A 24,980-nucleotide genomic window follows, 5' to 3' on the forward strand; every position below is an offset into this window, starting at 1 on the left:
AATAGACATGAGTCCGATTAAATAAATCTCAATTTCATAGCAGAATTCTTGAGAAAAACTATAATGGAAATTGTATGGAAAACTAATGATAAGGTGTAAGCTGACAAATTAATCGTTAGTTAGGAACACTTAATTGCTTAATACATCTGATTAGGCAATTTATAAGTAGAATGCAAACCTTATAAAAATAAAATGTCGTAATCGAGCAGACTGGTCAGTTACAAGTAGATATATATTATTTTTGTAGAGTTTTATATAGCTAGTGACTCATTCGTATGATGCTATCATCAATAACGGATTTGTGCTATAAACAGACAATCCAAACCTAAAGCAAAACTCTTTGTTGAAATCATATAAGTATATATGTATATATAACTCTTAACACGGTCGAGTTTGTTGGAGGATTCTTCTTTAGGTCAGTGCGTGTTTAAATTTCTTTAGTTAATACAAAACTATTAGGGTAGTCTTACTATATCTTTTCTCATTATAGGAGATACCCGTGCCGGGTTGGTTGATGTAGTATTAACTTAATGAAACGTAGTCAGGAAGAAAATCGACCAAACGATAGAATTTAGCTGTGTCTATTAAAGCTATATTAAATTGCATTCAAAGTCATTAAGACGGACAGATAGACATCAAAAATGAAATAATCATCATTTTTGTGTTCTTGGAATTGTCACATATGCAGTATTATAACTATAGATTGAAGCGAGGAACCTTGGTAAGTGGGTACTAAGCTCGTGTCCTGATTTAAGTTGATTTCACACCATGATTAAAGAACTTATTGTCCATTGTTTAATTTTATTTTTGTGTTTTAATAAAAAAATAGCGACGGCGAGTCAACTTTTAAACAAGCTGTTAAAGTAGAGTTAAACTAACATTATAGGTAAACAGTGCCGTTATTGTAATTCTAAAGGCAAACAAAATCTTTCAATTTATATTGACAATGTCTCAAGATACTTCGACAAATCGAGGCTGCGAAAACCCTAGGCTGATTGAAAAGAGAATATTATTGGAAACTAAGTAACGATGACAGCCGATTGGCGCAGTGGGCAGCGACCCTGCTTTCTGAGTCCAAGGCCGTGGGTTCGATTCCCACATCTGGATAATGCTTGTGTGATGAACATGAATGTTTTTCAATGTTTATCTGTATATTATAAGTGTATTATTTTCATAAAAATATTCATCAGCTATCTTAGTACCCATAACACAAGCTACGCTGACTTTGGGGCTAGATGGCGATGTGTGTATTGTCGTAGTATATTTATTTATATTTATAAGTAATATTTCGCTTCTTTTCCAAAAAGTAGAGGTAGCAATAAAGTTTTACTGGGTAATAATTATCTATGCTTTCCTAAGCTAATTAGGTACTTATTAATACTAAGGTTAGCATTATGGATTTATTGGGTAGTTAACACGTAACCTTTTTTAAGTTAATTAACAAAATGTAAAGCTTAAGTTAGGTTTTATTAGATTACTTGTTTCGCTTTGCAAAATCTGTTTTAGTTTTTTAATATCTTTGCAATCATCCGAGAGTTTTCGCAGAAATTTGATGTTACATTATTTTCCTACGAGACATACTAATCAGCAGATAAACAGTTTACAAGTACCTACTTACATAAGTATCGTAACTTAAAAAGATGCCATAATATTTTATTAAGTTCGAAGTCAAAAAGTCTTTTGTCGAAATATGTATATTACAGGCACTTTTGAATCTTTTTTTTTTTGCTGTTTCATGTATTATATTTATTTATTTATAAGACTTAAATAATTGTTTTATAAATATCACCTAAAATAAACTATTTAAAATCTAAAACGTCTTCGAAACCACCGCAGCGAGGTACAGTTCCTAAGATGCTGGCAGCATTGCCCCTTTGGATGGCCAAACTTATTCGTTGGCCAAGGTAACTGCCCGCTCTAGGATCACCGGTAGACTCGATAACCCTTTTCGATAATTCTTTGAAAAGAGCTCGTGCCTCCGGACCCCACGGTCCCAAAGTCTCTACTCCAAAAGGCACAAAAATGAAGCTGCTATCCAGGTTTTCATATTTACGCCTCTTGGCCTGCTAGGCACTGGTAGCATCCGCACCAACAATTGACGAGGTGGCCTGGATGTGTGATGCAGCTAGGGTATCGACACAAGTTGCATCCCACACAAGTTACCAAGTTTAATGCATTAAATTCAGTTCATTTTTATTTTATTCAAATTCCCAGTGCCGTGACATGCGATGCGATAGCGATGTTTGGCTCGTATGTCTATTCTACTTTATGTTATCTACAGTAATGTGTAATGACTAGTTAGACTATCCTATATAAAATGTTGTATTGCCATAGCGACCTTCCGACACTAATTTAGGCTATTGTGAAGGAAGGTCACAGACGAGCACAATGCTGACTTGACACGAGTAGGCGTGGTAACAAAAATAATTGAATTTTGCAATGAACAATTGCATTTAGAAATTATTCCTAATTAAGTTAATATAATATTTTATTTACTACCGATATTTCATCATACGAGAAACTTTTCCCTTTTTTGGAAGTTTGTCTTTCAACATAAAGAATTATCATTAACTTATCTGTCGACCGACCTGGAGCAATGGAAAGCGCTGCCTTTCAAAATTTGGAGGTCATGGGTCTGATCGCGGTAAGGGCCATTTGGATAATTTATAATATCAGAATTTTCTCTGGTCTGGTGAGAGTCTTTGCTACCGCTGCCGTGGCTAGTTACCACCCCACCGACCCAAAGACGTGACGCCAAACCACGTAATTAGGTTTAATATAACTGTCCTTATATACTTAAATGCGTGTGAAGTGTAACAATCCGCACTTGGTCAGCGTAGCGCGTCCCCAAAGTACATTTCACATTTTTGCTGTTCACTCGTTTCCCACAGAAGCAATTAACTCTTTTTAATAGAAAATTCCCAAAAACGTAACCCTAAATGGGTAGCCCGAATTCATGCTTATTAAAATCGATCTAAGCTGACCTTAAAAGGTTTCGAACTCGCACAACAGCTGGGACTTGGAAACCCTTTTTGCGATTTCATTGTTAACAAACGCCTCGACTGCTGAAAGAACAAAGCGACTCATTTCAAAACTCAATTAAAACATTTTGCACGTATGAGCTCAAGCGTCAAGGGGCTGGGCTATTGAGGACAGTTAGCAAGCGCGGATCAATTAACTGAGCCTCTTGAAATGAGTCCACTTCGAAGAATTGTATGTGCACATAATTATGTGCTTGGGATTTGATGATATTTGTGGGTACTGAATATACCCTCGTACGATAAGTAAATTTTTTGCCATATAAACTTTCATCTGCTATTCTCATACACAATATACCCCGACCTACCGCGTCAGATCCGCACACTTCTATAAAAGATATATTAAACATCACACACTTTTAAGAATTCAATGCTATCAAACAGAACGACTTCTGTTTAAAACTGGCCTACATCCTCTTTGGATCTTTCAATACACGTGCAACGATGAAGTACAATTAGCTGATTGGGGTCACCTAATAGCCAAAAATGCAAAAGGAAAAGAAAAATATAGATATACAGATATTATAAAACAATAGGTAATATAGCACAAATCTCGTCAGTTCTAGCGATCTTCATATAGAAACTGAAGTACTAATTTTCACACACCTGAAAGCCAAAAAGCGAAATTAAAAGTGAAACAAACGTATTTACTAAAATTTGCTACCAGTTGCAACTAAATGTCTCCACGAGTATTTTAAAGTCTGTCTATGAAAAGTTGATAACAATTTATGTACAATTGGCCGTTAATCGTTCGCAATGATTTTTTTTATTTAGTCACTCGAAGATACTCGAGTGATAAGGAGTGTCTTGCCGATAGGTAGTGCTCCGGAATAGTCACTATCTAATCTAATCACGAGCTGACGTCATTGAAGTATTAAAAATATTCTGTATGCAGTTTGGACCGACCGGCATAGCTATTGTGAAAAACAATATGCATTGTACGAAAATAATTTGAATGTGCACATTCTGAAAGGTGGCCCGATATTTGTGTTTGGTGAAGTAAGCGTTTACTCGAGCTGTTTTGTTTTGGGCGCACGGTGTTTGTAATATTCTAAATTTCAAGGTGAAGCGTGTTTTGTAATCGTTTCTTTTCGTTAACGCGCCTCTCCGCATAGCTAACCGAAATGTTATGGTTTTGTTAAAGATTTCGTTTGCTTATCTACTCGTAAAGTGCCCTGTGCATTTTTGTGCGATAGGTAAAGGATATTTTGAAGTAACCTCTGGCGGTGTAATAGTTGAATCTTATTAGCTCTCCATGATTCACATAAGAGTCTATTTAAAGAGTGTAAATGTAAAACATAAATGAGGTTTAATATTACTACCTCGCCAAAATAAATATACACTCGCGGTTACCACTCCTCCCCATCAAACCCATTCCGTAATTCCAAATTAAATAACACAAAAAATATAGTTAAAACTAACCACAGAAATATCTCATTTATTTATATATGCTAAGCAATCTGTTTTCATATGAGATAATTGACTGATTAGAAGCAGAGTTTCGTTAGTGGACTTAGATGGAAAGTCTATTTTTTATTTCTTTAATGAGTTTTTTTCCATTTTTGATCATGTTTTTAAAATGGTACACATCCTGAGTATCCTGCAATGCAAATACATGCTGCAACCCAGATTGACCACTGCAATAAGTCTATGAAGGACTCTTTAATATAGCAATATATATAATATTATATCGCTTTGAAAATTTAACTTTTTTTTGAGGTTTTAAAACCTCCGACTGAATGTTGGTGTATAAGTACAAATTGAGCTAAATTGCCATTAATTTTGTAGTACCAGTGGTGCCAGGGTATGGATAGTATAAGCTACCTCTGGTGATATTGTGACATGGTGTGCTTATTATTAGGATTGCAGCTTTTCATTTATCGATAAACTTTACAAGTAAGTAAACTGAAAACTTTCTGTAAAGTTTATCGATAAATGAAACTTTACAAGTTTCATTTATCGATAAACTTTACAGAAAGAAACTGTAGCAGCATAGAGCTGGTGGTGATGATGATAGGTCTATTAAATATAGAGACTTCTGACTTTGACTTGTGACGTACTAATGGTGATATTATTATCCTCAGATATTTGAGCGGGCGCGGTGAGGTGCGTTGGTCGCAATGACGACCGACATCTCGGTGTCCCGCTGGGACCCCAGCATCGGCCACGGCCAGGAGATCATCGACGACTTCGAGTACGACGGCGGCAACTCCTCATCAAGGCTATTCGAACGATCGCGCATCAAAGCGCTAGCAGGTTAGTTTTTTAATGGCTAAGGGCTTAGTACCGCATTCAGGTTGTGGCGTGCAAATCCACAACCAATCACAATCGCGGTTTCATTAAAAGACTTGTGATTGGTCGTTAATTGAACGCTATTGCGGACGCGAGCTGAATGCGTTGTCTGTGCCTCATTTTTTTATTTTCGGTTCGGCTGCTGCTATTTATTTAGTGTAACATTTTATAGTATTTTTTTCTGTTTCGTGTCATTTATTGGTTATTGCGCCTCTTACTCATTTTATTCACATTTATATATTTTTCATATCAGCATACCTATCCTGCGTTGATACTATTATGCACTACTATTAAATGTATTATATGGGCAAAATTAGTATACCTATTAGATGAAACCGCAGGACCCAGGTATTAAATAAAGAATGATAATTTCTAGCGAGATTAAACGAAGCTTCATGCTTTTTTACTTGCATAGTAAATCGGACTCCTACCCGATAAATATTTCAATTTTAGTAGAAAATTGAATTCGTTATAAAGCGAGTATAACTTACTAAGTCACCTCGCCTCTAGTCAGCCATTCAGCCAGTCCAGATCTTTCCTAGATATTTTTGCGTGCCGTACTAATTTAACTGTGACCGGTCGTAAACCTTTACATTCAATGAATAAATTCTTGCAATAACAGTACTCGCAGATTTGACAAGATCAAGATCCGTATAGGTAAAGCACTTTAGAATAATCGTAAAAAATAATATTACTAGCTATTGCCCGCAACTTCGTCTGCGTTTGATTTTGTTTTTAAAGTATTCAGTATCACTAAGCCTTAAATGAGTATAGTAGTATATATATATAACATGTGACTGTCAATTAATTATAGACAAATAATTTGCAATAAAATAAAATTGCGACTATAATTAAAGATCTAAGCTATCCTATCTCTTAAGTTGGACCAGACTGCTCACGGTGTGCCAATTTAATTAAAAATCGGTTAAGTAGTTTAGGAGTCCATCGCGGACAAATATCGTGACAGGAGATTTATATATAGTTAAGTTTGTAAGAGATCCTTTTCATTTGATTTATAAGGCACAAAAGTGAGCGCTGTGAATGTAAATAGGAGGTCCCGGTTTCGATTCCCGGCAGAGACAATTTGGGAATTTATAATTTCTGTTTTTTTTTTCTCGTTGGTCTGGTAGGAGGCTTTGGCCTTGGCTAGTAACCACCCTAACGACAAAAACGTTCGGCAAAGCGATTTAGTGTTCCGGTGCGATGTCGCGTAGAAACCGATTAGGGATATGACCACCCTAACGGGTTAGCCCGCTACCATATTAGACTGCATCATCACCAGGTGAGATTGCAGCCAAGGGCTAACTTGGACAGGAATAAAAAAAAATATTGAAACTAGTTATTGCCCGCGACATTGTACGCGTGTTTCCGTTTTATGAACATCTCGCTGGAACGTATGACGCTGTTCCAGATGCATACTATTTATAATATAACAAAGTTGTTTTTGATATCCCGTGGGAACGGTCCCTGGAGCTAGTACCCCTTCAGCAGGGCTAGGACAGGCAGAAGACAAAAATTTTATCCTCCCATTATATCCCCTGGCAAGGGATCAGTGGCGTGCATAGAGGGTATGCACAGGGTATGCAGACGATATAAAATGAAGAAATTCTCCAGTACGAGTTATAAATACTTAAGGGTACGCTTTATATACGATCTTACAATGCTTATTCTTAAGTTTTTCATAATTCTTACTGGAGATTTTTTTCATTTTATATCCTCTGCATACCCTGTGCATACCCTCTATGCACGCCACTGCAAGGGTTATAATTAACCTGCTAAAGCACGGGAACATGGAATAAGAGAAGTTGACCCCAGTTTATTATTACACATATATTATAAGGATATTATATCCACTTGTGCACCAATGCTCTGAGAGTTGATAATAAAGCTGTGAGAGAAGATAATTTTTCTTTCCTTTCCCCGGGGACATAATAGTCTCGTGCCCATGCTAGCCGTGCAACAATTTTTTTATATTAATAATTTAGCGAGCCCACCCACATTTTTTTTTTTTTTTAATTTTATATAGCCCACCAATGGTAAGTGAAAACCCGTAGCGTACAGAGTGTCAACACTTTGCAGAGTATGCGAGAGTCACGTCCTGAATAGCAGTGGCGTGCACTTCATACACGCACAAAAGCACTGCATACCCAAATTGTTTTATATAACGCGTATTGGAGGGGAATTTTACCATTTTATGCCGTGTACCTGCTTTATGCATACCCTGGTCAGAAACAGTGTGCACGCTACTGCTGAATAGCCACCCTGTGTTCATCAATCTGAGGCGTCTATCTTATCCATAGCTAGATGCAGTAAGCAGAAAAGTATGTAGTGGTTGAGTTCGATAAACGTTCGAATAAAAAAGAAAAATAACACTTTCTCATTTATAATATTAGTATTGAGTATTATAATCTATTACTAATTGAACAAATACTTAAGGCAACTAACGGTATAATATGTGTAACAGTTACCTTATCTTTAGCGATAAAGACGTGGATATCGTCGATGATACGCTCGAAGCAATGTAGGTAGGCGATAACACAAAAGTACGATTTGCTTGACATGAGTTTATTGTACCCCATAATTAACACTGAGAACTGTTACGCAATAATTCGATCACGTTTGTTCAGAATATCACGTCTTATAAATGAGTAAAGGGGTCTCACTACTATCGCTTAAAGGAGTATTGTTTTAAGGTTAGTATTTGAACGAACAGTGGCGTACATAGAGGGTATGCACAGGGTATGCAGATTAAATAAAATGAAAAAAATCGTCTCTAGTACGACTTTTAAAAAACCAAAGGATAGGCGTTATAAAGTAGTAAGAGTTATAAAAACCTACCCTTAACTATTTATAATTCGTACTGGAGATTTTCTTCATTTTATATCATCTGCGTACCCTGTGCATACCCTCTATGTACGCCACTGTTCGTTTAAATACTAACCTTAAAACAATACTCCTTTAAGCGATAGTAGTGAGACCCCTTTACTCATTTATAAGACGTGATGCCACTTATATATTAATGGTATCATGATGACTGAATACAGCTTACTAAAATACTAAGTTAGCGAACGTAGCAATTACAAATTTTGAAAACAATAATTGAATGACCATCATTTTTTATTCTTTATTCAATGTGCATATTTTTTCTTTAATGGTGATAATTACTTTCGCGAATTGTAATAATCAAAGCTACCAAGGTTTCAAGTTTCTTGTGGGCTTCTTCTAAGATCAGGACTAAGAAGAAGCTCACAACAAACTTGCCGGGTGTTCTTTTTGTTATCACTGTCCCAATTGTCACAATTTAGCTTATTATATAGCGATAGGACTTATTTATGATAGTAAGGAAAACATAACCTTGCGAAACGCACAGTTATATTTAGTTATATTATACATTGCTTATCATGGCTTTGCATAGCCACAGTTTCCTTTTTCCCTCACAAATAAAGGTATTGCAAACAGTTGGTTATATTAAGAACATTTTATAAACATCTACTAAAATTGACAGTATTCATAATTATTACTAAGTTTTGCCTTCATTGCAACGCATAAGTTTCCACAATCATCTATTGAATACTTACTTTGGATCGCGACCTCGGCTGTCTGGGCCCTGGATTAGACTTCCCGGGAAAAAAATAAACCCATGTCACTTTCCGACCCTCCTCAGCTACATAGGCCTGTGCGTTTAACGATTGTTGTCGTTGTTGCTCCGTTGCTGCGTTAAAGTGGGATAATCTAAAAGTAATACATGTACCTAAACGTTGTTAAATTATATTACTAAGTAGGTATTAAAGCGCTGACAGCCTAGTGGATAGAGCTTCGGCTTCTCGGCAAGCACCTCTTAACTTTCCAGAGTTATGTGCGTTTTCAATTCAAGAAATTTTCAAATATCACTTGCTTTAACGGTGGAGGAAAACATCGTGAGGAAACGTGCGTGCATTGCCTCCATAAAGTTCTCAAAGGTGGGTGAAGTCTACCAATCCGCACTTGACCTTAACCTTCCACATCCTGAGAGGCGACCCGTGCCCTGTAGTGGGCCGGCAACGGGTTGATAATGATGACGATGGAATAATATTAATAGTCAAGTTTTTATTGATCCGTTGTGGTTTTTCAACACATTCGATAGAATCGTTAGAAAAAAATACAATTTGAAAGCCTATACTGTGCGTTCAGATAAACTGAATTCATTCATATAAAACTTTGACATATATTTTATTCATATATTTGTTGTATATTATTATTATTTGATTTAAATACTGGATAAGAATTTTATTAAAAGAGCATTGTAAAGACATAGTTTTTAAGAAATCAAATTTGCATGCCAATCGATGGCGATTGTAGCACTATTATATTATTGTAACCACCAACTATGTAACTCAATCTGCAAAAAAAGAAATTAAAATTGAAAATTGAAAAAAAATTCAAGACGGATGTAAAAATTCTAAAGCTAATAATAATACAGTTATCAACGGCGCTAAGAGATATCTGATATGACAACGGACTGTATTCAGTATCTATCCGACTGGATACAATGCAATGCCCGTGAGCTATTTGGACATCTTCGCCGTAACGCCCGAACGTTTTACCGTTGAAATAATTCAGCGTTAGTAAGCTGAGTATACAATCAAAGTGAGGAAAAACATAAAGTTTATTATAACATAGTTCATTAAACCAGACCAAGTGCTGTCGACATCTGGAGCGTGCGTATCGAATATCCTTGTCCAGTGAGCAGTTGAATTTTGTCGCTCCAATTCTTCCAATTCTTTCGTCCAACCTCGTCAGTCATTCGGTGCTGGTGATATGACATCGACGGAGTGTTACGATCTGATAAAACAGGGCGTCGATATCGAAGTGCCGGGCTTAGAGGCTTATTATGACAAAGTTGTGTGTGAGCTTAGAGGTTGGTAAATATGTGGTTGTTTTTACAAGAGAAACTAATTGTTCATTAATGTGTTCTTTGAGCTGAAGATATGTGTTCAGATCAGTGTCGGTAGGAGTTGTAGCGGGCTACGATATTATAAAATGTGTGCGTGACTCTTCGATCAATAGTGTTACTTCGAGATATGCTGTCAGGCGTCAAAAAGTGTCATATGATAAATAAGTTCTCACCCTCGAACCTAATTTCGATATATTATTTACTTGACGATGCAAAAGTGCTGCTAAAAGTAGGCCTTGAAATGTTTTGTTTTGTAGTAGTGCAAAAGTCAATGGTATATGTGCGCTTAACATTCACAAAAATAATAAAAGAAACGTATGTGGAAGGACGTATATATATTAAGTTTAGATTCGGTATTTAAAGAAAAACAACAGTTGGCTTTATAATAAACTTGGGATATTATAAAGTCTGAATTTGCATGCAGTGCTTTTTCACGTTCTGACATTTGAAGTGTGACAAAACCTAAACACTGCATAACTGTTCCGACGTTATGTAATTTTTATAAATAAACAAGGTAAGTATGAGTACCTACCAATCGGAACCGTACATTTTTCCTGTAAGATTTTGTATAAATTTCATATCTCGTACATTTTGTGGTAAAACGTTTGTAGAAGGAAGAGGCATAATAGAATTCAAACAGGTTTGGCGTGAAAAATAGGTTTTATAGCCACTGTCTCAGGCCTTACCAAACGTTAATTTTTAATCAACGATTTAACTTAAGTTATTACAGATTACCGATGAGTTTACTTAGTATAGGTACTTAGTCATTATCTCGTGGGCAGGTAACAATTAATGTGGTTGCGTCACCATTGCAAATTAACCATTTTGCATTACGTTTTTATCACTGATGGGTTCTTACATATTCTCGACAATAGGCTGTAAGAGCGCGCTGTAAACGCATTAGGTACCTATAACATTTTTATATGTTTTTATTTTCATGAAAACTGGGTCTGGGTATGCAGTGTTAAGATTACATAAATATATCATTTGCGTAGAGCTTTTATCAAAATCTTTTATTAAAACTGATCAAATCAGAAATGAGATCAGCAGAGATCGGTGACATATTCTTACATAATCAGTGGCGTGCACAGGGTTTTCGACCAGGGTATGCATAAAGCAGCATGGCAAAAAATGGAAAAATTCCCTTCCAATACGAGTTATATAAAATAATTTGGGTATGCAGTGTTTTTGTGCATGTATGAAGTGCACGCCGCTGTACATAATATATAAAGATAATTATATCCGTTTTTTTTCTTGCTATTAATTGCTTGTATGTATTTTGTAATATATAGATATGTATTATGTTTATCTTTATTATTTCATATATTATCTAGCATGTAGTTATTAGTGTATAGGTAGCCTGGAATATATCACTATAAGTGATAAGGTCGCCTATTGCTTGTATATAATGTTAGATCTGTCCAGTACTTTTTATCCCTGTTTTTGTGCAATAAAGTTATACAAATAAAAAAAAAAAAAAAAAAAGTTTTGTTGAAAACGTGTTATGCAGATGGAGGTATTTATCAGTATTCTTATAAAGTGTAAATTTATATGAATATATAAGTTATAAACCTTCATAAATTTTTCCTGAGATAAATACCAATTTTATAGGTAATTTGGTATTTTTTTTAGTCTACCTGATTATTACTATTACGTCCTAAGATTTGATCGTCCGGGATTCAAATCAGAAAAGAAGTATCTGTTATTTCACAAAGACACCAAGCTCCATTAGGAGCAGCTTGTTGTGTCGAGCTCTAAATTCATGACTCCTATGAAATAGGAGGACTAGAAGCCCAGCAGTGGGCCATTAGAAGGCTGTGTATGATGGTGATGTTGGGCTAAAGGGTTTGAGAGTTATTTGTAATTAGGCAAACAACTTTCCCAAATAAGTAATATCGATGCACTTTGGTATAACCTCGATTTCCGCTCTAAAGCGCACGCAGCAATTCGATCTCGTTCTCGCGTTACCCATATCGTTTTCCGAAACTAACACCAAGCTGTCGTGAGTTACTGTGATGGCTTTGCCCGCTGCGGACGGACGGCGGAGGCCCAGGGCTCCGAGCTCGCGACCCCACTGGCGGTTAATGTGTTAACAATCATTTTCTTCATAGCCTGTACTGTGTTTGCGATGATCTATTATCATTTATATTTCTATTTCGATACTGAAGGTCTTGTGGTTTTCATTAGTTCTCTATTGTTTGGACGGTTAACTGTTTGTTTTTCTATGTGTGATGTTGGAAGCTTCAGTTTGTTATCGTGTTGTGTCTACCTCTACGTATATTCTACTAGCTAAATGCGAGCGCGCGTCGCTTGTGGCTCAGGGTGATATTCATTCCCGTTTGAATGGGAACGTAGGGATAAAAAGTATACATTTATAAACATTCTTATATATGTACAATAGCGATCTGCTCCGGCTACGTACGAATTAGAAAAAAGAGTGATGTTACTGCAGTGTAAATTAATTTTTCGACGACTCGACTGTGAAAATAATTTTCTTTTTTCCTACTAACAAAGAAACTTAATAAGCCTTTATTATTCTTAGAAAATTATGGGCAAACCCTCCCCTTGGGAGATGCCTTTAGTCCAGCAGTGGACTGTTATAGGTCATTGATTGATAACTAGAAACTAACTGTGAAAAACTATCTAGACGATGGTCAAACCTGCATCGAGATAAGATCTTTGGGTTAGTGTGGAGTTAACTGATAAACAGACAGACTTTTTTTAAATATACAGACGGATTTTATTCTATGTAGAGAGACATTGAACAGAAATACAAATGTTGTACATAAAAATTTAATTAAATTAAAGTTAAAATAAATACGTAATTTTTGGTTTTATAATTTATAAAACCAAAAATTACGTATCAAAAAAAAAAGATCGATTTTGTGTGCTAAGCGCCACTAAGAGTTTTATAGATTCCCAACATACTATTTATTGTAACTAATTTATAATTATTTTCACCCAGACGAACGAGAGAGCGTACAGAAAAAAACATTTCAAAAATGGGTGAATTCTCACCTGGTGCGTGTGGGGTGCCGCATCAGCGACCTGTACGTGGACATGAGGGACGGCAAAATGCTCATCAAACTACTAGAAGTACTTTCTGGGGAAAGATTGGTGAGTACCAAAGGATAAAGCCTCGATAAGTGCAAACTTTTTATGTGACCTTTGTAAGCCGACGATGATTATTATTAAATGATAGACTAGCTGAACTCGTAACGTAATGTTTTAAGGGTAACCTCTTAAAGCTGCTATAGTTAGATAAATTTCCTCAAAGATTTTTTTTGTGGGTAATAATAATGAGTACTTTAATCATGTAGTGCATCATTTTTATGTATCATCAATAGTTTTGTCACAGGCAAATATTTGCCACTTTGTGTTGCCACCTTATTGCAATTTTAAGGATCTCCAATATTTTTTTTTAATAAATTGTGGCCTATCTTACTTCCTTATAATAGAATTTTCTATTGGTAAAAAAAATGTTAAAATCGGTCCAATAGTTTCAAAGCTTATTTTAAACAAAACAATATTTTCTTTTTGTAATATCAGTATAGGTTGAGATTTAAGCATTCTGTAACATTTATTATGAATTTTACTTTAGCCACGACCAACAAAAGGCAAAATGCGTATCCACTGTCTGGAGAACGTTGACAAGGCGTTGCAGTTTCTACGCGAACAGCGCGTGCATCTTGAGAACATGGGTTCCCACGACATCGTCGACGGAAATGCCAGACTCAATCTTGGGTTGATATGGACTATCATCCTTCGATTCCAGGTTCGATAAAATTCCTTATAATAACTCGTTATAGATAAAAATAGCGCGTCGCGCCGATTCGCACGCATTTACTGAAGGTTGTTACTTACTTACTTACAGTACCGAAATTTAAATATTTTGCAATTTTTCTATTCAAATGTTTTTGTTAATGTAAAAATATTAGTTTTTAAATCTCTCGGGAACAGTTGTTTACCCTGGGTAAGCTACCTTTAGTAAAATAACTGTTTTGTACCCCTGACAACGTTTATCAAAAAAAAAAAATGATTATCGGTTGTATATTTAAGGAGTGAAAGTAAAAAACATTATTTAGTATGAAAAAAAGTAAAACTAAGCATGAAAAAAAGTCAGGACATTTACAAGGACAGTTCATCTCTAACAGATTCCTTCCAGAAGTTTTCTAAATGTGAGAATAATTATAATAAGAGAAGTAATTAAGATTACAATTGAATTATGTAAAGCATAGACCTCACCATAAGAAAGACGAACACGTGTTTTTTTTTATAGGACGAACACGGTTGGTTTTTTGTTTTTTTTTATAGTAATAATTGACGGACCAAGCAGATGGACCGCCTGATGGTCCATCTGCTTGGTGGAGTGGAAAGCCTCGCCTCACACACTTCACAGGGCATGCAAGGAGCCAGTCCTGCAACATGCCGTCCTGTGTTCTTCATCAATTTGAAGCGTAGGTGTTAAGCCTCAAGTGCCTGTAATTACACCGGCAACCACGCCATTCAGACCGTTACACAGCATTGCAACAATGGTGCTTAGCGGCAGAAATAAGCGTGGCGATAGTACCTCGGACGAACTCTGGCACAAAAAGCTCACACTCGATTTAACTAGGTTAATCATGTTTTTTTTCTTCTTTTTCAGATACAAGACATTACAATTGAAGAGACAGATAACAAAGAGACAAAGTCCGCAAAGGACGCACTGCTATTATGGTGTCAAATGAAGACTGCGGGATACAACAATGTCAACGTACGCAATTTCACCACCTCGTGGCGCGACGGGTTGGCGTTCAACGCCATCATTCACAAGCACAGACCCGACCTCATACAGTTCGAGAAGTTGCACAGAAGCAACCAAATGCAGAATCTTAATAACGCATTCAATGTTGCCGAGGAGAAACTTGGACTTACTAAACTTCTGGATGCTGAAGGTAACGTGCTTTTTTTTTAAACCAAATTATTGTTAGGTAGCCCAAGTGGCCCATTGTAAGATGATAGCCCAGTGGGTAGGTCCTCGACTACACTTTCAAGGAGCCTTGTTTAATTCCCAGCATGCACCTCTATCTTTTCTATGATATAATCGTTCTAAGCAATTAAAATATCACTTAAATATCACTGGCCTTAATCCCTTCTCATTGTGGTCGGACACCCGTGCCCTGTAGTCTGTCGGTAATGGGTTCATATGATGAAGGTTGTAACTAAATTTTTTTCCTATAATAGTCAACAATTAATGGAATAACAAATATTTTCATCGCTTTTTACTGTATGCTGTATACATACGTGTAGCGTTTTTATTTAATAAAACCGAATTAAATTAAACAAAAATTTCTTAATGTATGTATGTTGATATTATAAGATAATAAATTTGAATGATACTTTACAATTAATAGTAACATAAAGAACTTTGTATACATAATGAATCAGATGGACAATTCACTTTATGGGCTTTATAGGACTCTTAACACCCTTGAGATTACAATGGAGAACTCTCTTGAATGCAGGTTTCCTCACGATGTTTTCCTTCACCGTTAAAGCAATTAACAGTTGCATAAAACGCACATAACTCCAAAAGTTGTTAAGGTTTCCCCGAATGACACTAGAAAAATCATCATATCAACCCATTACCTAGAATTTACTACAATAATAATATATTACAATACAAGTGTGTTTTTCAATAGCCCCCGCATGATTGCCTTTACACTTTCAAAGAAGACTATCTATATGAAATGCATATTTTAACGTTGAACCGTGCATTCCCTTTAGTCAGTCACTTGATAAATTAATCAGTAGCTCAACATTATAACGTATTACAGATATCGCAGTCGAACATCCCGATGAGAAATCCATCATCACATATGTGGTGACATACTACCACTACTTCAGTAAGATGAAGCAGGAAACGGTACAAGGCAAGAGGATTGGAAAGGTGGTGGGCATCGCTATGGAAAACGAGAAGATGATGCATGAATACGAATCGCTCACCAGGTAAAGCACTATTAGGTTTACAATATATTGATATATATTATGTATCTTAAAAAGTTCAAAGTTTGTATTAAACGTAAACCTTTTAAAAAATCTTACTATAGTATAAATGACATTGTTATTAATAAAGTAGCTTGTGTGTGAATTATTGCTCTAACCAGGTTGCTCTTCTAATAATTTTAAATGTCAATGGTGTGAGATGGTGATAACAAAAAGAACACTCTGCTAAATTTGTTGTTAACTTAGTTTAGTGACCAGGACACGTTTGGAACCCTCGTAGCTTTAGTTTTAAGTTAGCACATTTCTCATGTAATGTACGCATTATAAGTGCCATCTATGGGCCCCTACTAGTATAAAGATATTTTTGACTTTGTCTTTGAATAAGTACTAATGCACATGACTAAATTAGCTCTATAAATAATAAGTACCATGGTGTTTCCATTTTGTAGTTTTGTCAACTAAATATAAAATGTCATCCAAATAGTTAGAGCTATTTGCAAGACGCACAAAATATGTTATATATGGTAAAAATAAATCTGTGAGTGTTAGGGGAAGACTGTAATATAATATTACAGCTGAACAAGTTGCCCATACCATCATACCATCCATCCATATATGGTATATACCATATTATATTAGATTGCATCACAACTTACCACAATTACATTAGATAACAACTGTAGCCCAAAATAGTCTAATTGGCTACTTGACTAATTGGTTTAGCCAAAAGTGGTAGGACACAGGTCAGACAGGTCAGCGGATCGTAACACGTCTGTACTTCATTGCGTGAAAGTTAACTACGATTTGTATAAAATCGAATGAGTGCGATCTAGTTACAATACTGGAAAACAGTACTTTCACTAGATGGCGCTATTTTGATTCCATACAAATCTTAGGTACCTTTTATTCTGGCTATTAAAAAGGTAACCAAACTCACACTGGGCTAATTCAAAATTCAAATTCAAAAATTCTTTATTAGGCAGACGATTATGAAGCGTTCCTTCATATATGTTTACATTATTTTAAGCGGATTGTGATAACTTCGTTCGCCAACTTAAACGTAAAGCTACGAGGGTTTCAAACGCAACCTGGTCTAAGAGCCCACAACAAACATAGCCAGGATTTTTTTTTTGTTATCACCATCTCACAGTAAATAAATATTAAGCTGTGAAGTTAGAGGAATTCACACCCAAGCTTGTTTATCGCTTTATAATAACTTTAACTTTATAATAGAAACTTTCTGTAAGCTTACCTTTTATATCAACTTTGAACTTATTCAGAGACATTTAAATGATTTTATTCGGAAATTTGGTATAAAATAATACACAATTGCCATTGAATGAACTAGCAATTTAGCATTTATTAGGCACTCAGTGACATTCTGTTTGAAAATTATATTTTACATATTGTTTTTTAACTGATATTGTATTTCCAGCGATCTCCTGCAATGGATCGAGCGCACAATCGAAGCTCTGGGTGACAGAACGTTCGCGAACTCACTGGAAGGTGTACGTCAACAACTCATACAGTTCGCCAACTACCGCACAGTTGAAAAGCCTCCCAAGTAAGGGAAAATATATTAAATTTATATCTTCTTCAATAGCCTATCACATCTTTTAATGTTATATATCTCTATTCAATCTTGTGTGCAGTTGAAAGTTGTTTTTGTGATTATATGTTATTAAGAAAACTTAACTTTGGCTACACAAATATTTTTAATAATAATTTAAATATATATTGAATATTTTTATCTTAATGTTCCTCTCATCTCTTCTTTATCAATCCATTAGAGGCCCACTACAGGGCACGGAACTCTTCGCTAGAAAGGTTTAGGCTTTACATACCTTTGAGAATATTGTCGAGAACTCACAGGCATACAGTTTTCCTCAGGATCTCTACCTTCACCGTTTAAGCATGTGATATCTAATTTCTTTAAAAACGCAAATCACATTGAATCCACTGGGTGGTGTTAGGCATGCTGGGGTCCGAACTCAGTCCCCTCCAAAAAGTAAACTGAAATCCTATCCTCTTGGCTATCACCGCAGACATTATGATAAGCAGTCCCAAATCTATTTTATTCGTTTTATTTATTTATTTTAACTCTTTATTTGTACACCACATCATTCAGAAAAACAAAAAAAAAGAACAAACACTAAGAATGTAGTAGGATACAAAAGGCGGCCTTATCGCTAAGTAGCGATCTCTGCCAGACAACCTTAGGATTAAGTAAACTAAAAAGAAATGTACATGTGAAGCAAAAGGACTAGAAATCTTTGTTAACTGAAACCAATCAATAATGCAACATTTATTTTTTAGGTTTGTTGAAAAAGGCAACCTCGAAGTTCTGCTGTTCACACTGCAGTCTCGTATGCGAGCGGCCAATCAGAAACCTTACACGCCACGTGAAGGACGTATGATACATGACATAAATAGATCCTGGGAACGTTTGGAGAAGGCCGAGCACGAACGGGAACTTGCTCTGAGAGAGGAACTTATTCGACAGGAGAAGTTGGAGCAACTTGCTGCTAGGTGAGTTTAAGAACTGCCTTATGAGTTTGAAGGCTTGTAATACAGTGTCTAACATAAACATTTTAGCTATAGGTAAATATACAGAGGTTATTATTTAATTATAATTGTTTCTGATATTTAATAATCGCTACAGCTTAAATAAATAAACTCTTAGAGTGATGATTCATGGTTGATTTGTTTGTCTAATTCATTAAAAAATTATTTTATAATATAAGTTTTTTACATCACTTGAAATTTATCAAATTCATTTTTCAAATTCTTCTCTGCTAATTGTTTTGGTGAACCAGAATCTGATGGTAAAATAATAATAACAGTTCTATAGAATTTGTATAGTAGAATGTCGTCCATCATTAGACCAAATTCAAGTCAATACTGTTAATTACATATAACTTTAAACTCGCAACTAACAAGATATAAAAGATACAAGATTTATTTGAAGTAGGCCAATATAATCTCCTTTTAAACGTCAAGTTACCACCAGATCTGCATATTAATAAATAAATATACTTCTTACGACAATACACACATTACAATCTAGCTTGTGTTATGGGTAATAAGATGGCTGATAAATATTATAATGCATAATATACAGAAACACTTATTCTTAATACATTATATATATATATATATACACACTGAAAAACATTCATGTTCATTACACAAACATTTTCCAGTTGTGGGAATCGAACCCACGGCCTTGGACTCTGGAAAGCAGGGTCGCTGCCCACTGCGCCAATCGGCCGGTCTTTTTCGTCACTATCATTTTTACTATTTTCAAAAATAAATTTATTGTTTGCAGATTCAACCGCAAAGCGCAAATGCGTGAAACGTGGTTATCGGAGAACCAGCGGCTCGTGAGCCAGGACAACTTCGGCTTCGACCTCGCGGCGGTAGAGGCGGCGGCCAAGAAGCACGAGGCCATCGAAACTGACATCTTCGCGTACGAGGAGCGAGTGCAGGCCGTTGTTGCTGTTTGCTCCGAGTTGCAAACTGAACGGTGAGAACACACTTATTAAGCCACTTTTATAACAGTTGCTTACCAGTGTCTGTCATCTGCTTTATCCACCACCGTGTGATAGGTACAAGTAAGTGATAGGTAAAAAATACCCTCACTCAACTCACTGCCATCTCATGGGGTTACGAGAGTGAGAGAGTAGAGAGTGCATCTGTATTTGGGAACATGCTTGGGCACTGTGATATTATCTTTATTTTTTTTTTTTTTTTTTTTTTAATAAAATGAATAAATAAACATACTACGACAATACAGTACGCACGGTGCGTTGTTCATACGTGAGAACAATATATCGCACCATTCACGCCAACTTAGTGTAAACAGAACAATTTTACAGGAAAAGGTTTATTACAAAAAAAAAATTATAAATGTGCTATCAAATAAAAATTTACGCATCTCAAGTCTGCGGTAATGACTCGATATGTTCTCACGTCAATGGACAATGGACAACAATGGATGGTAGCAATGGACGTGCGCACAGCTCCACCTAAACAGTTTCCCTAACCAATTTCCGCCACGATGGTCAATCTTCAAAGAGATTTCCCTCTACGCGGGAGATATTATAGTGCTCAAGTATGCCCTCTATTCTCACACTCGTTATCCGATGGTATGGCAGCTCCGAAACGACCGGAAAGGGATCAGTCGCGGGACCGACAGTTGAACGTGCACTCTTGGCTAGTACTTAAGATTTCTCGCTAGATCCTCGGTTCGTGCCAATACTATTATATACATTGGCAGGATTTAAACCAGGAACTTGAGATCTCTAGTCGAATATATCCACCACTAGACCAACGAGGCAGTCAACCTAATAGCAGCTCCTTATAACACCAGTGATGCGTGTTAATTGTACTTTCAAGTTGCAGTGTCTCGATAAAAACCACTATGAGCTTAGTATAGAGTATGATTTCCACTTCGATACTTTGCATACTCGGCGTGCATCTAACTGCTCCTTAACTTGTTTAGACGAAATTTAGCGTTGAAAAAATTATAAACATCTTGAATAGCTTCTGAACACTACATTTAATTCAGGTGTGAAACTTTTCGCTGTAGCTGTAATTTTAAAAACTTTTATTTTTAAGATTATTGGCTTATTGTTAAAATCGTAGAAGAAATTGGATACAGCTTTACCTAAAATAAATAATCTCAAATGATCTAAAATTTTGCTCTTTTTAGGTATCACGACATGGAGCGTGTATGTGCCCGGCGTGACAACGTGCTCCGATTGTGGGCCTATTTGCTGGAACTTCTGCGTGCAAGACGCGCACGCCTGGAGTTATCTCTCCACCTGCAGCAAAACTTCCAGGTATATCGACATAACCTATCCCGCAATGCACATTTCACAAAAAAAATCCTTATATACTTGGGTAAACAGGATCTGCAACATTTTTTTAAATGACAAGGTTGCTTGGAAGCATTCTATCTCGATTTTCAGATCTCGCTTGGATCAGAATTGTTTGTTTAAAAAATTGTTAAATGTTGATGTTGGTTACGAGCCCAGCTACTTGCCGACTTCTTATTAGAATCTACCTTCTGAATCGATGGAAGAGTCACTACATCCAAGCTTATTGTGTTTTGACATACTTTAACTGACAATACCGTTCAAATGCCAGAGTGTGAAAAAACACTCCATGAATAATTCGACGTTATGTCACGTTTATTTAACATAGTAATTTTTTTAACTGTAATTTTTTTTTTATGTCTTGCCTCGTATGTAGAGTAGCAACTGAAAGTTAAGTTCTCTATTTTAAGTCTGTTTTTGTTGTTTACAGGAAATGCTCTATATCCTGGACTCAATGGAGGAGATCAAGATGCGCTTACTGACCGACGACTACGGCAAACATCTGATGGGCGTGGAAGACCTTCTCCAGAAGCACGCGTTGGTCGAGGCGGATATCAATGTCCTTGGAGAACGAGTCAAGGTGAAGTACCGAACCTCAAGCGTCAGAATTATACAATCTGTTGATGATGATGGTGCAACTCTTAAGTTGGAACCCAGGTTCCTGACTCAGGTACACTCCACTAACATGACTTAGTAAAGTCAATTTACGCATTGCCAGCCTTAATTATCCCGGTATTTAATTATAGTACAGATCTGGAAGCTGTGATAATGTAGTGGTTAGGACTTCAGCTTATCTTTCGGGTTCGATCCCGGCAGGAACTACTAACTTTTCGGAGTTACGTACCTTTGAAGCAATTAAATAGCACTTGCTACAAAGGTGAAGGAAAACAATGTGATGAAACTTGTTTGTTTGAGAGTTCTCTCTGTTCTAATGTTTTTAAAGGTGTGTCGCACTTCGCACTGGCCTAGCGTGGAGTGGAGTGGAAGGGTTTACCTTCTCATTCTGGCAGGAGACCTGGGTATTTTATTGGGCCGGTAATAATAACAGTATGGTATAATCCAAAAAAAAAAATTATGAATTAACGAACTTCATGCGTTTTGATGCGCAGAATTTAGTATTCGGTATCAGCCAAAGCGGGACGTTACGGTTGACTGCCCGAAGCCATACTCATAGCTAGCTTCCGCGACGACATAATTATTAAATCGAACTATTTATAACTGTATCCATCAGTCATCTTAGTACCCATAACACAAGCTACGCCTACTACGATGGCGATGCCTGTATTGGCGCAGTATATTTATTTAGAGGGGGAGTCACACATTACCTCCGTCCCGCCCAAGGGTCGGAGGTAGCAATAAAGCTTTCCCACCACGCTCAGAAAAAGTCTGACTGATATTTAGACGGATATTTAAGAATGTCCATGTTACAGGTCGTCGTGGGTCACTCCCAGCGGTTCTTGGAGCAAGAAGAGGGCGGCTACCGGCCCTGCGACCCCGCTATCACCGTGGAGCGAATCCAGCAACTGGAAAACGCATATGCCGAGTTGGTGCATCTTGCTGTGGAGCGCAGGTAATGCTTGACTGGCTTAGAAGGATAAAAGAAGACACCTTTTGACTTTAGCCGTGGCTAGTTACCCTACCGACAGAGACGTGCAGCTAAACGATTATGCGTTCCGGTCCGATGTCGCTTAGGCTTATGGGTTAAATTAACTGCCATATTCCCTAACAGGCTAGACGGCTACCATTTTAGACTGCATCATCATTTACCACCGCGTGAGATTGCAATCAACAGCAAACTTGTAGTGTAATAAAAAAAACACCCTACTGAAGTTAGCTGACGTTTACTGGGTTTTCTTACATTTCTTATTGATAACTGATGTTGCAACATCAGTATGATTTAAGCAGATATCTAAACAATTATCAACCCACTACCGGCTCACTACAAGTCACGGGTCTCCACTCGGATTTAGAAAAGGGTTAAACTATAGTTCACAATGCTGGCGAAGTTCGGATTGGTAGAAAACTATTCTATCAACTCAATTAATCTTCACTTCTCTCCTAAGAGCAAAGAAGACCTGTCCCCTCTGCGTATCATTAATAACTAGGCTGATGTGGAAGAATCTTATTAATATAATCTTTTTTTTATTTGAACAGAAAGCGTCTGGAAGACAGTCGCAAACTGTGGCAGTTCTACTGGGATATGGCAGACGAGGAGAACTGGATTAAGGAGAAGGAGCAAATCGTGTCTGTGGACGACATCGGTCATGACCTCACTACCGGTGAGTATTAGCAGTAAAGAAATGTCTGAGATTTCTAATATTTCCAATTTTTTTGTAACTCGTCCTAATTAATTAATAAAGGTTGTATAAATAAGTACGGTTTGTACAATGCATGAGTGAATACACTTTTATTGTACACTACATAAAATACAGGAAAAATTATAAATAACTAACCAAAATCTTAAAGGCTTGCCTTGGCTATAAGAGAGCTAATATCAATCCAAATCTTTGAAAAACTTGAGAAAGATAATTTTTTGTCTCAATCATTTTATGATCCGTGACAGTTCACTGCTCCCTTCTTCTCTTTTTTCATTTTTTATTATTTATGTTTGAGGATAATTATTTATTTTGTTTCATATTTAATTTGTTATATTATTATAAGTTTTATATAATATATTTGTTACTTATTTATTTATTAGTCTTTAGTAACAAATATTGTTTTATAGATATTTTATATATTTAAGTAATGATATATTTATTTTATGGGTATATGTGCACAGTGGCGTGCACAGGGTTTTCACCAGGGTATGCATAAAGAAGAAAGATGCCATAAAATGGAAAAATCCTTCGCATTTATGAGTTACACATAAATTTTAGGGTATGCAGAGCTTTTGAGCATGTATGAAGTGCACGCCACTGTATGTGCACCACCAAATTATTTTCTGTATTTGTTTTCTTCGCCATTGGTTGCCTGGAAGAAATAGCTATGAAGCTATAAGGCCGCCAAATTTTATAAGTTGTTTTGTTATACTTTTCTTTTTTATGTACTTTTTATGGTGTGCAATAAAAGTATATTCATTCATTCATTCATAACTAGCTTACTCGATGAATACAATTATTATGTATATACAATCTTACTTGTCTGGACTGGCTTTCCAACTACAGTTCTATTGAATTCTATAAAAATCTCAGTAATTGTCTTATTGTGTGGTTTTCATTGGCGTGGTTGCCAGTGTCATTACAGGCAAATGAGGATCAGGTTGTCGGTCACAGGGCGGCACTGTGTAGGATGTATTTCTTTCATGCCCTGCCAAGTGTTGGTCTGTTTATAATAGCCCAAAGTCAATATGCTTGGTCATTTTCTAACGTTAAGTTAACGTAAATTATTCTTTGTGCAGTATACCTCCTGATTTCGAAGCACAAGGCCCTTGAAGCTGATATGCTGGCCCATGAACCGCAACTGATGCGTGTTGCGGCGGTCGGCGATGAACTTATTTCCCAGGGACACTTTGGTGCTGATAGAATTCAGGTACGTCTTAAGCGAATCGCATGTCATTTACAAAATCTGTATATATCAAACGTTCTATGTATAGCAAGATCAGAAAAATAAAAAAACCGCGTCATATTGCGGATAAAAATGGAACTATGATTTCCTATACACATACTCTACAATAATTATGCCATGCAAATGTGGCGCCCCCAGAACAGGTTTTTTTTTTTCTGGTCAGTTTTTATTATGCCTATGAATAAAGAAATAGTTAGTTAATTATGACGATGGTGGGGTATAAAAATTGTGTTCGATTCAGAAATAAGCGTTTATAAAAATGGGAATCCTTCTAACTTACGAGAGACA

At 36.3% G+C, this 24,980-nt stretch overlaps 1 protein-coding gene across 13 annotated transcripts in view; it reads left to right on the top strand.

The window, feature by feature from the left end:
• The window catches only part of LOC120631396 (spectrin beta chain), an 84,054-nt gene that overhangs the window by 30,793 nt on the left and 28,281 nt on the right, over nt 1-24,980 (top strand). For 11 of the 13 annotated variants that reach the window (XM_039900947.1, XM_039900952.1, XM_039900944.1 and 8 more), the window contains exons 1-13: nt 5,159-5,294; nt 13,229-13,380; nt 13,865-14,038; nt 14,909-15,197; nt 16,080-16,251; nt 17,684-17,812; nt 18,565-18,777; nt 19,577-19,774; nt 20,963-21,092; nt 21,559-21,708; nt 22,559-22,698; nt 23,283-23,407; nt 24,526-24,656. In XM_039900947.1, the coding sequence (XP_039756881.1) occupies nt 5,159-5,294; nt 13,229-13,380; nt 13,865-14,038; nt 14,909-15,197; nt 16,080-16,251; nt 17,684-17,812; nt 18,565-18,777; nt 19,577-19,774; nt 20,963-21,092; nt 21,559-21,708; nt 22,559-22,698; nt 23,283-23,407; nt 24,526-24,656 (2,139 nt within the window). Of the gene's footprint in view, nt 1-4,016; nt 4,038-5,122; nt 5,295-13,228; nt 13,381-13,864; nt 14,039-14,908; nt 15,198-16,079; nt 16,252-17,683; nt 17,813-18,564; nt 18,778-19,576; nt 19,775-20,962; nt 21,093-21,558; nt 21,709-22,558; nt 22,699-23,282; nt 23,408-24,525; nt 24,657-24,980 lie in introns of those variants that run through there. The other 2 variants (XM_039900943.1, XM_039900942.1) reach the window with 2 other exon arrangements.

The sequence above is a fragment of the Pararge aegeria genome, chromosome 18, assembly GCF_905163445.1.
Source record: "Pararge aegeria chromosome 18, ilParAegt1.1, whole genome shotgun sequence".
NCBI lineage: Eukaryota > Metazoa > Arthropoda > Insecta > Lepidoptera > Nymphalidae > Pararge > Pararge aegeria.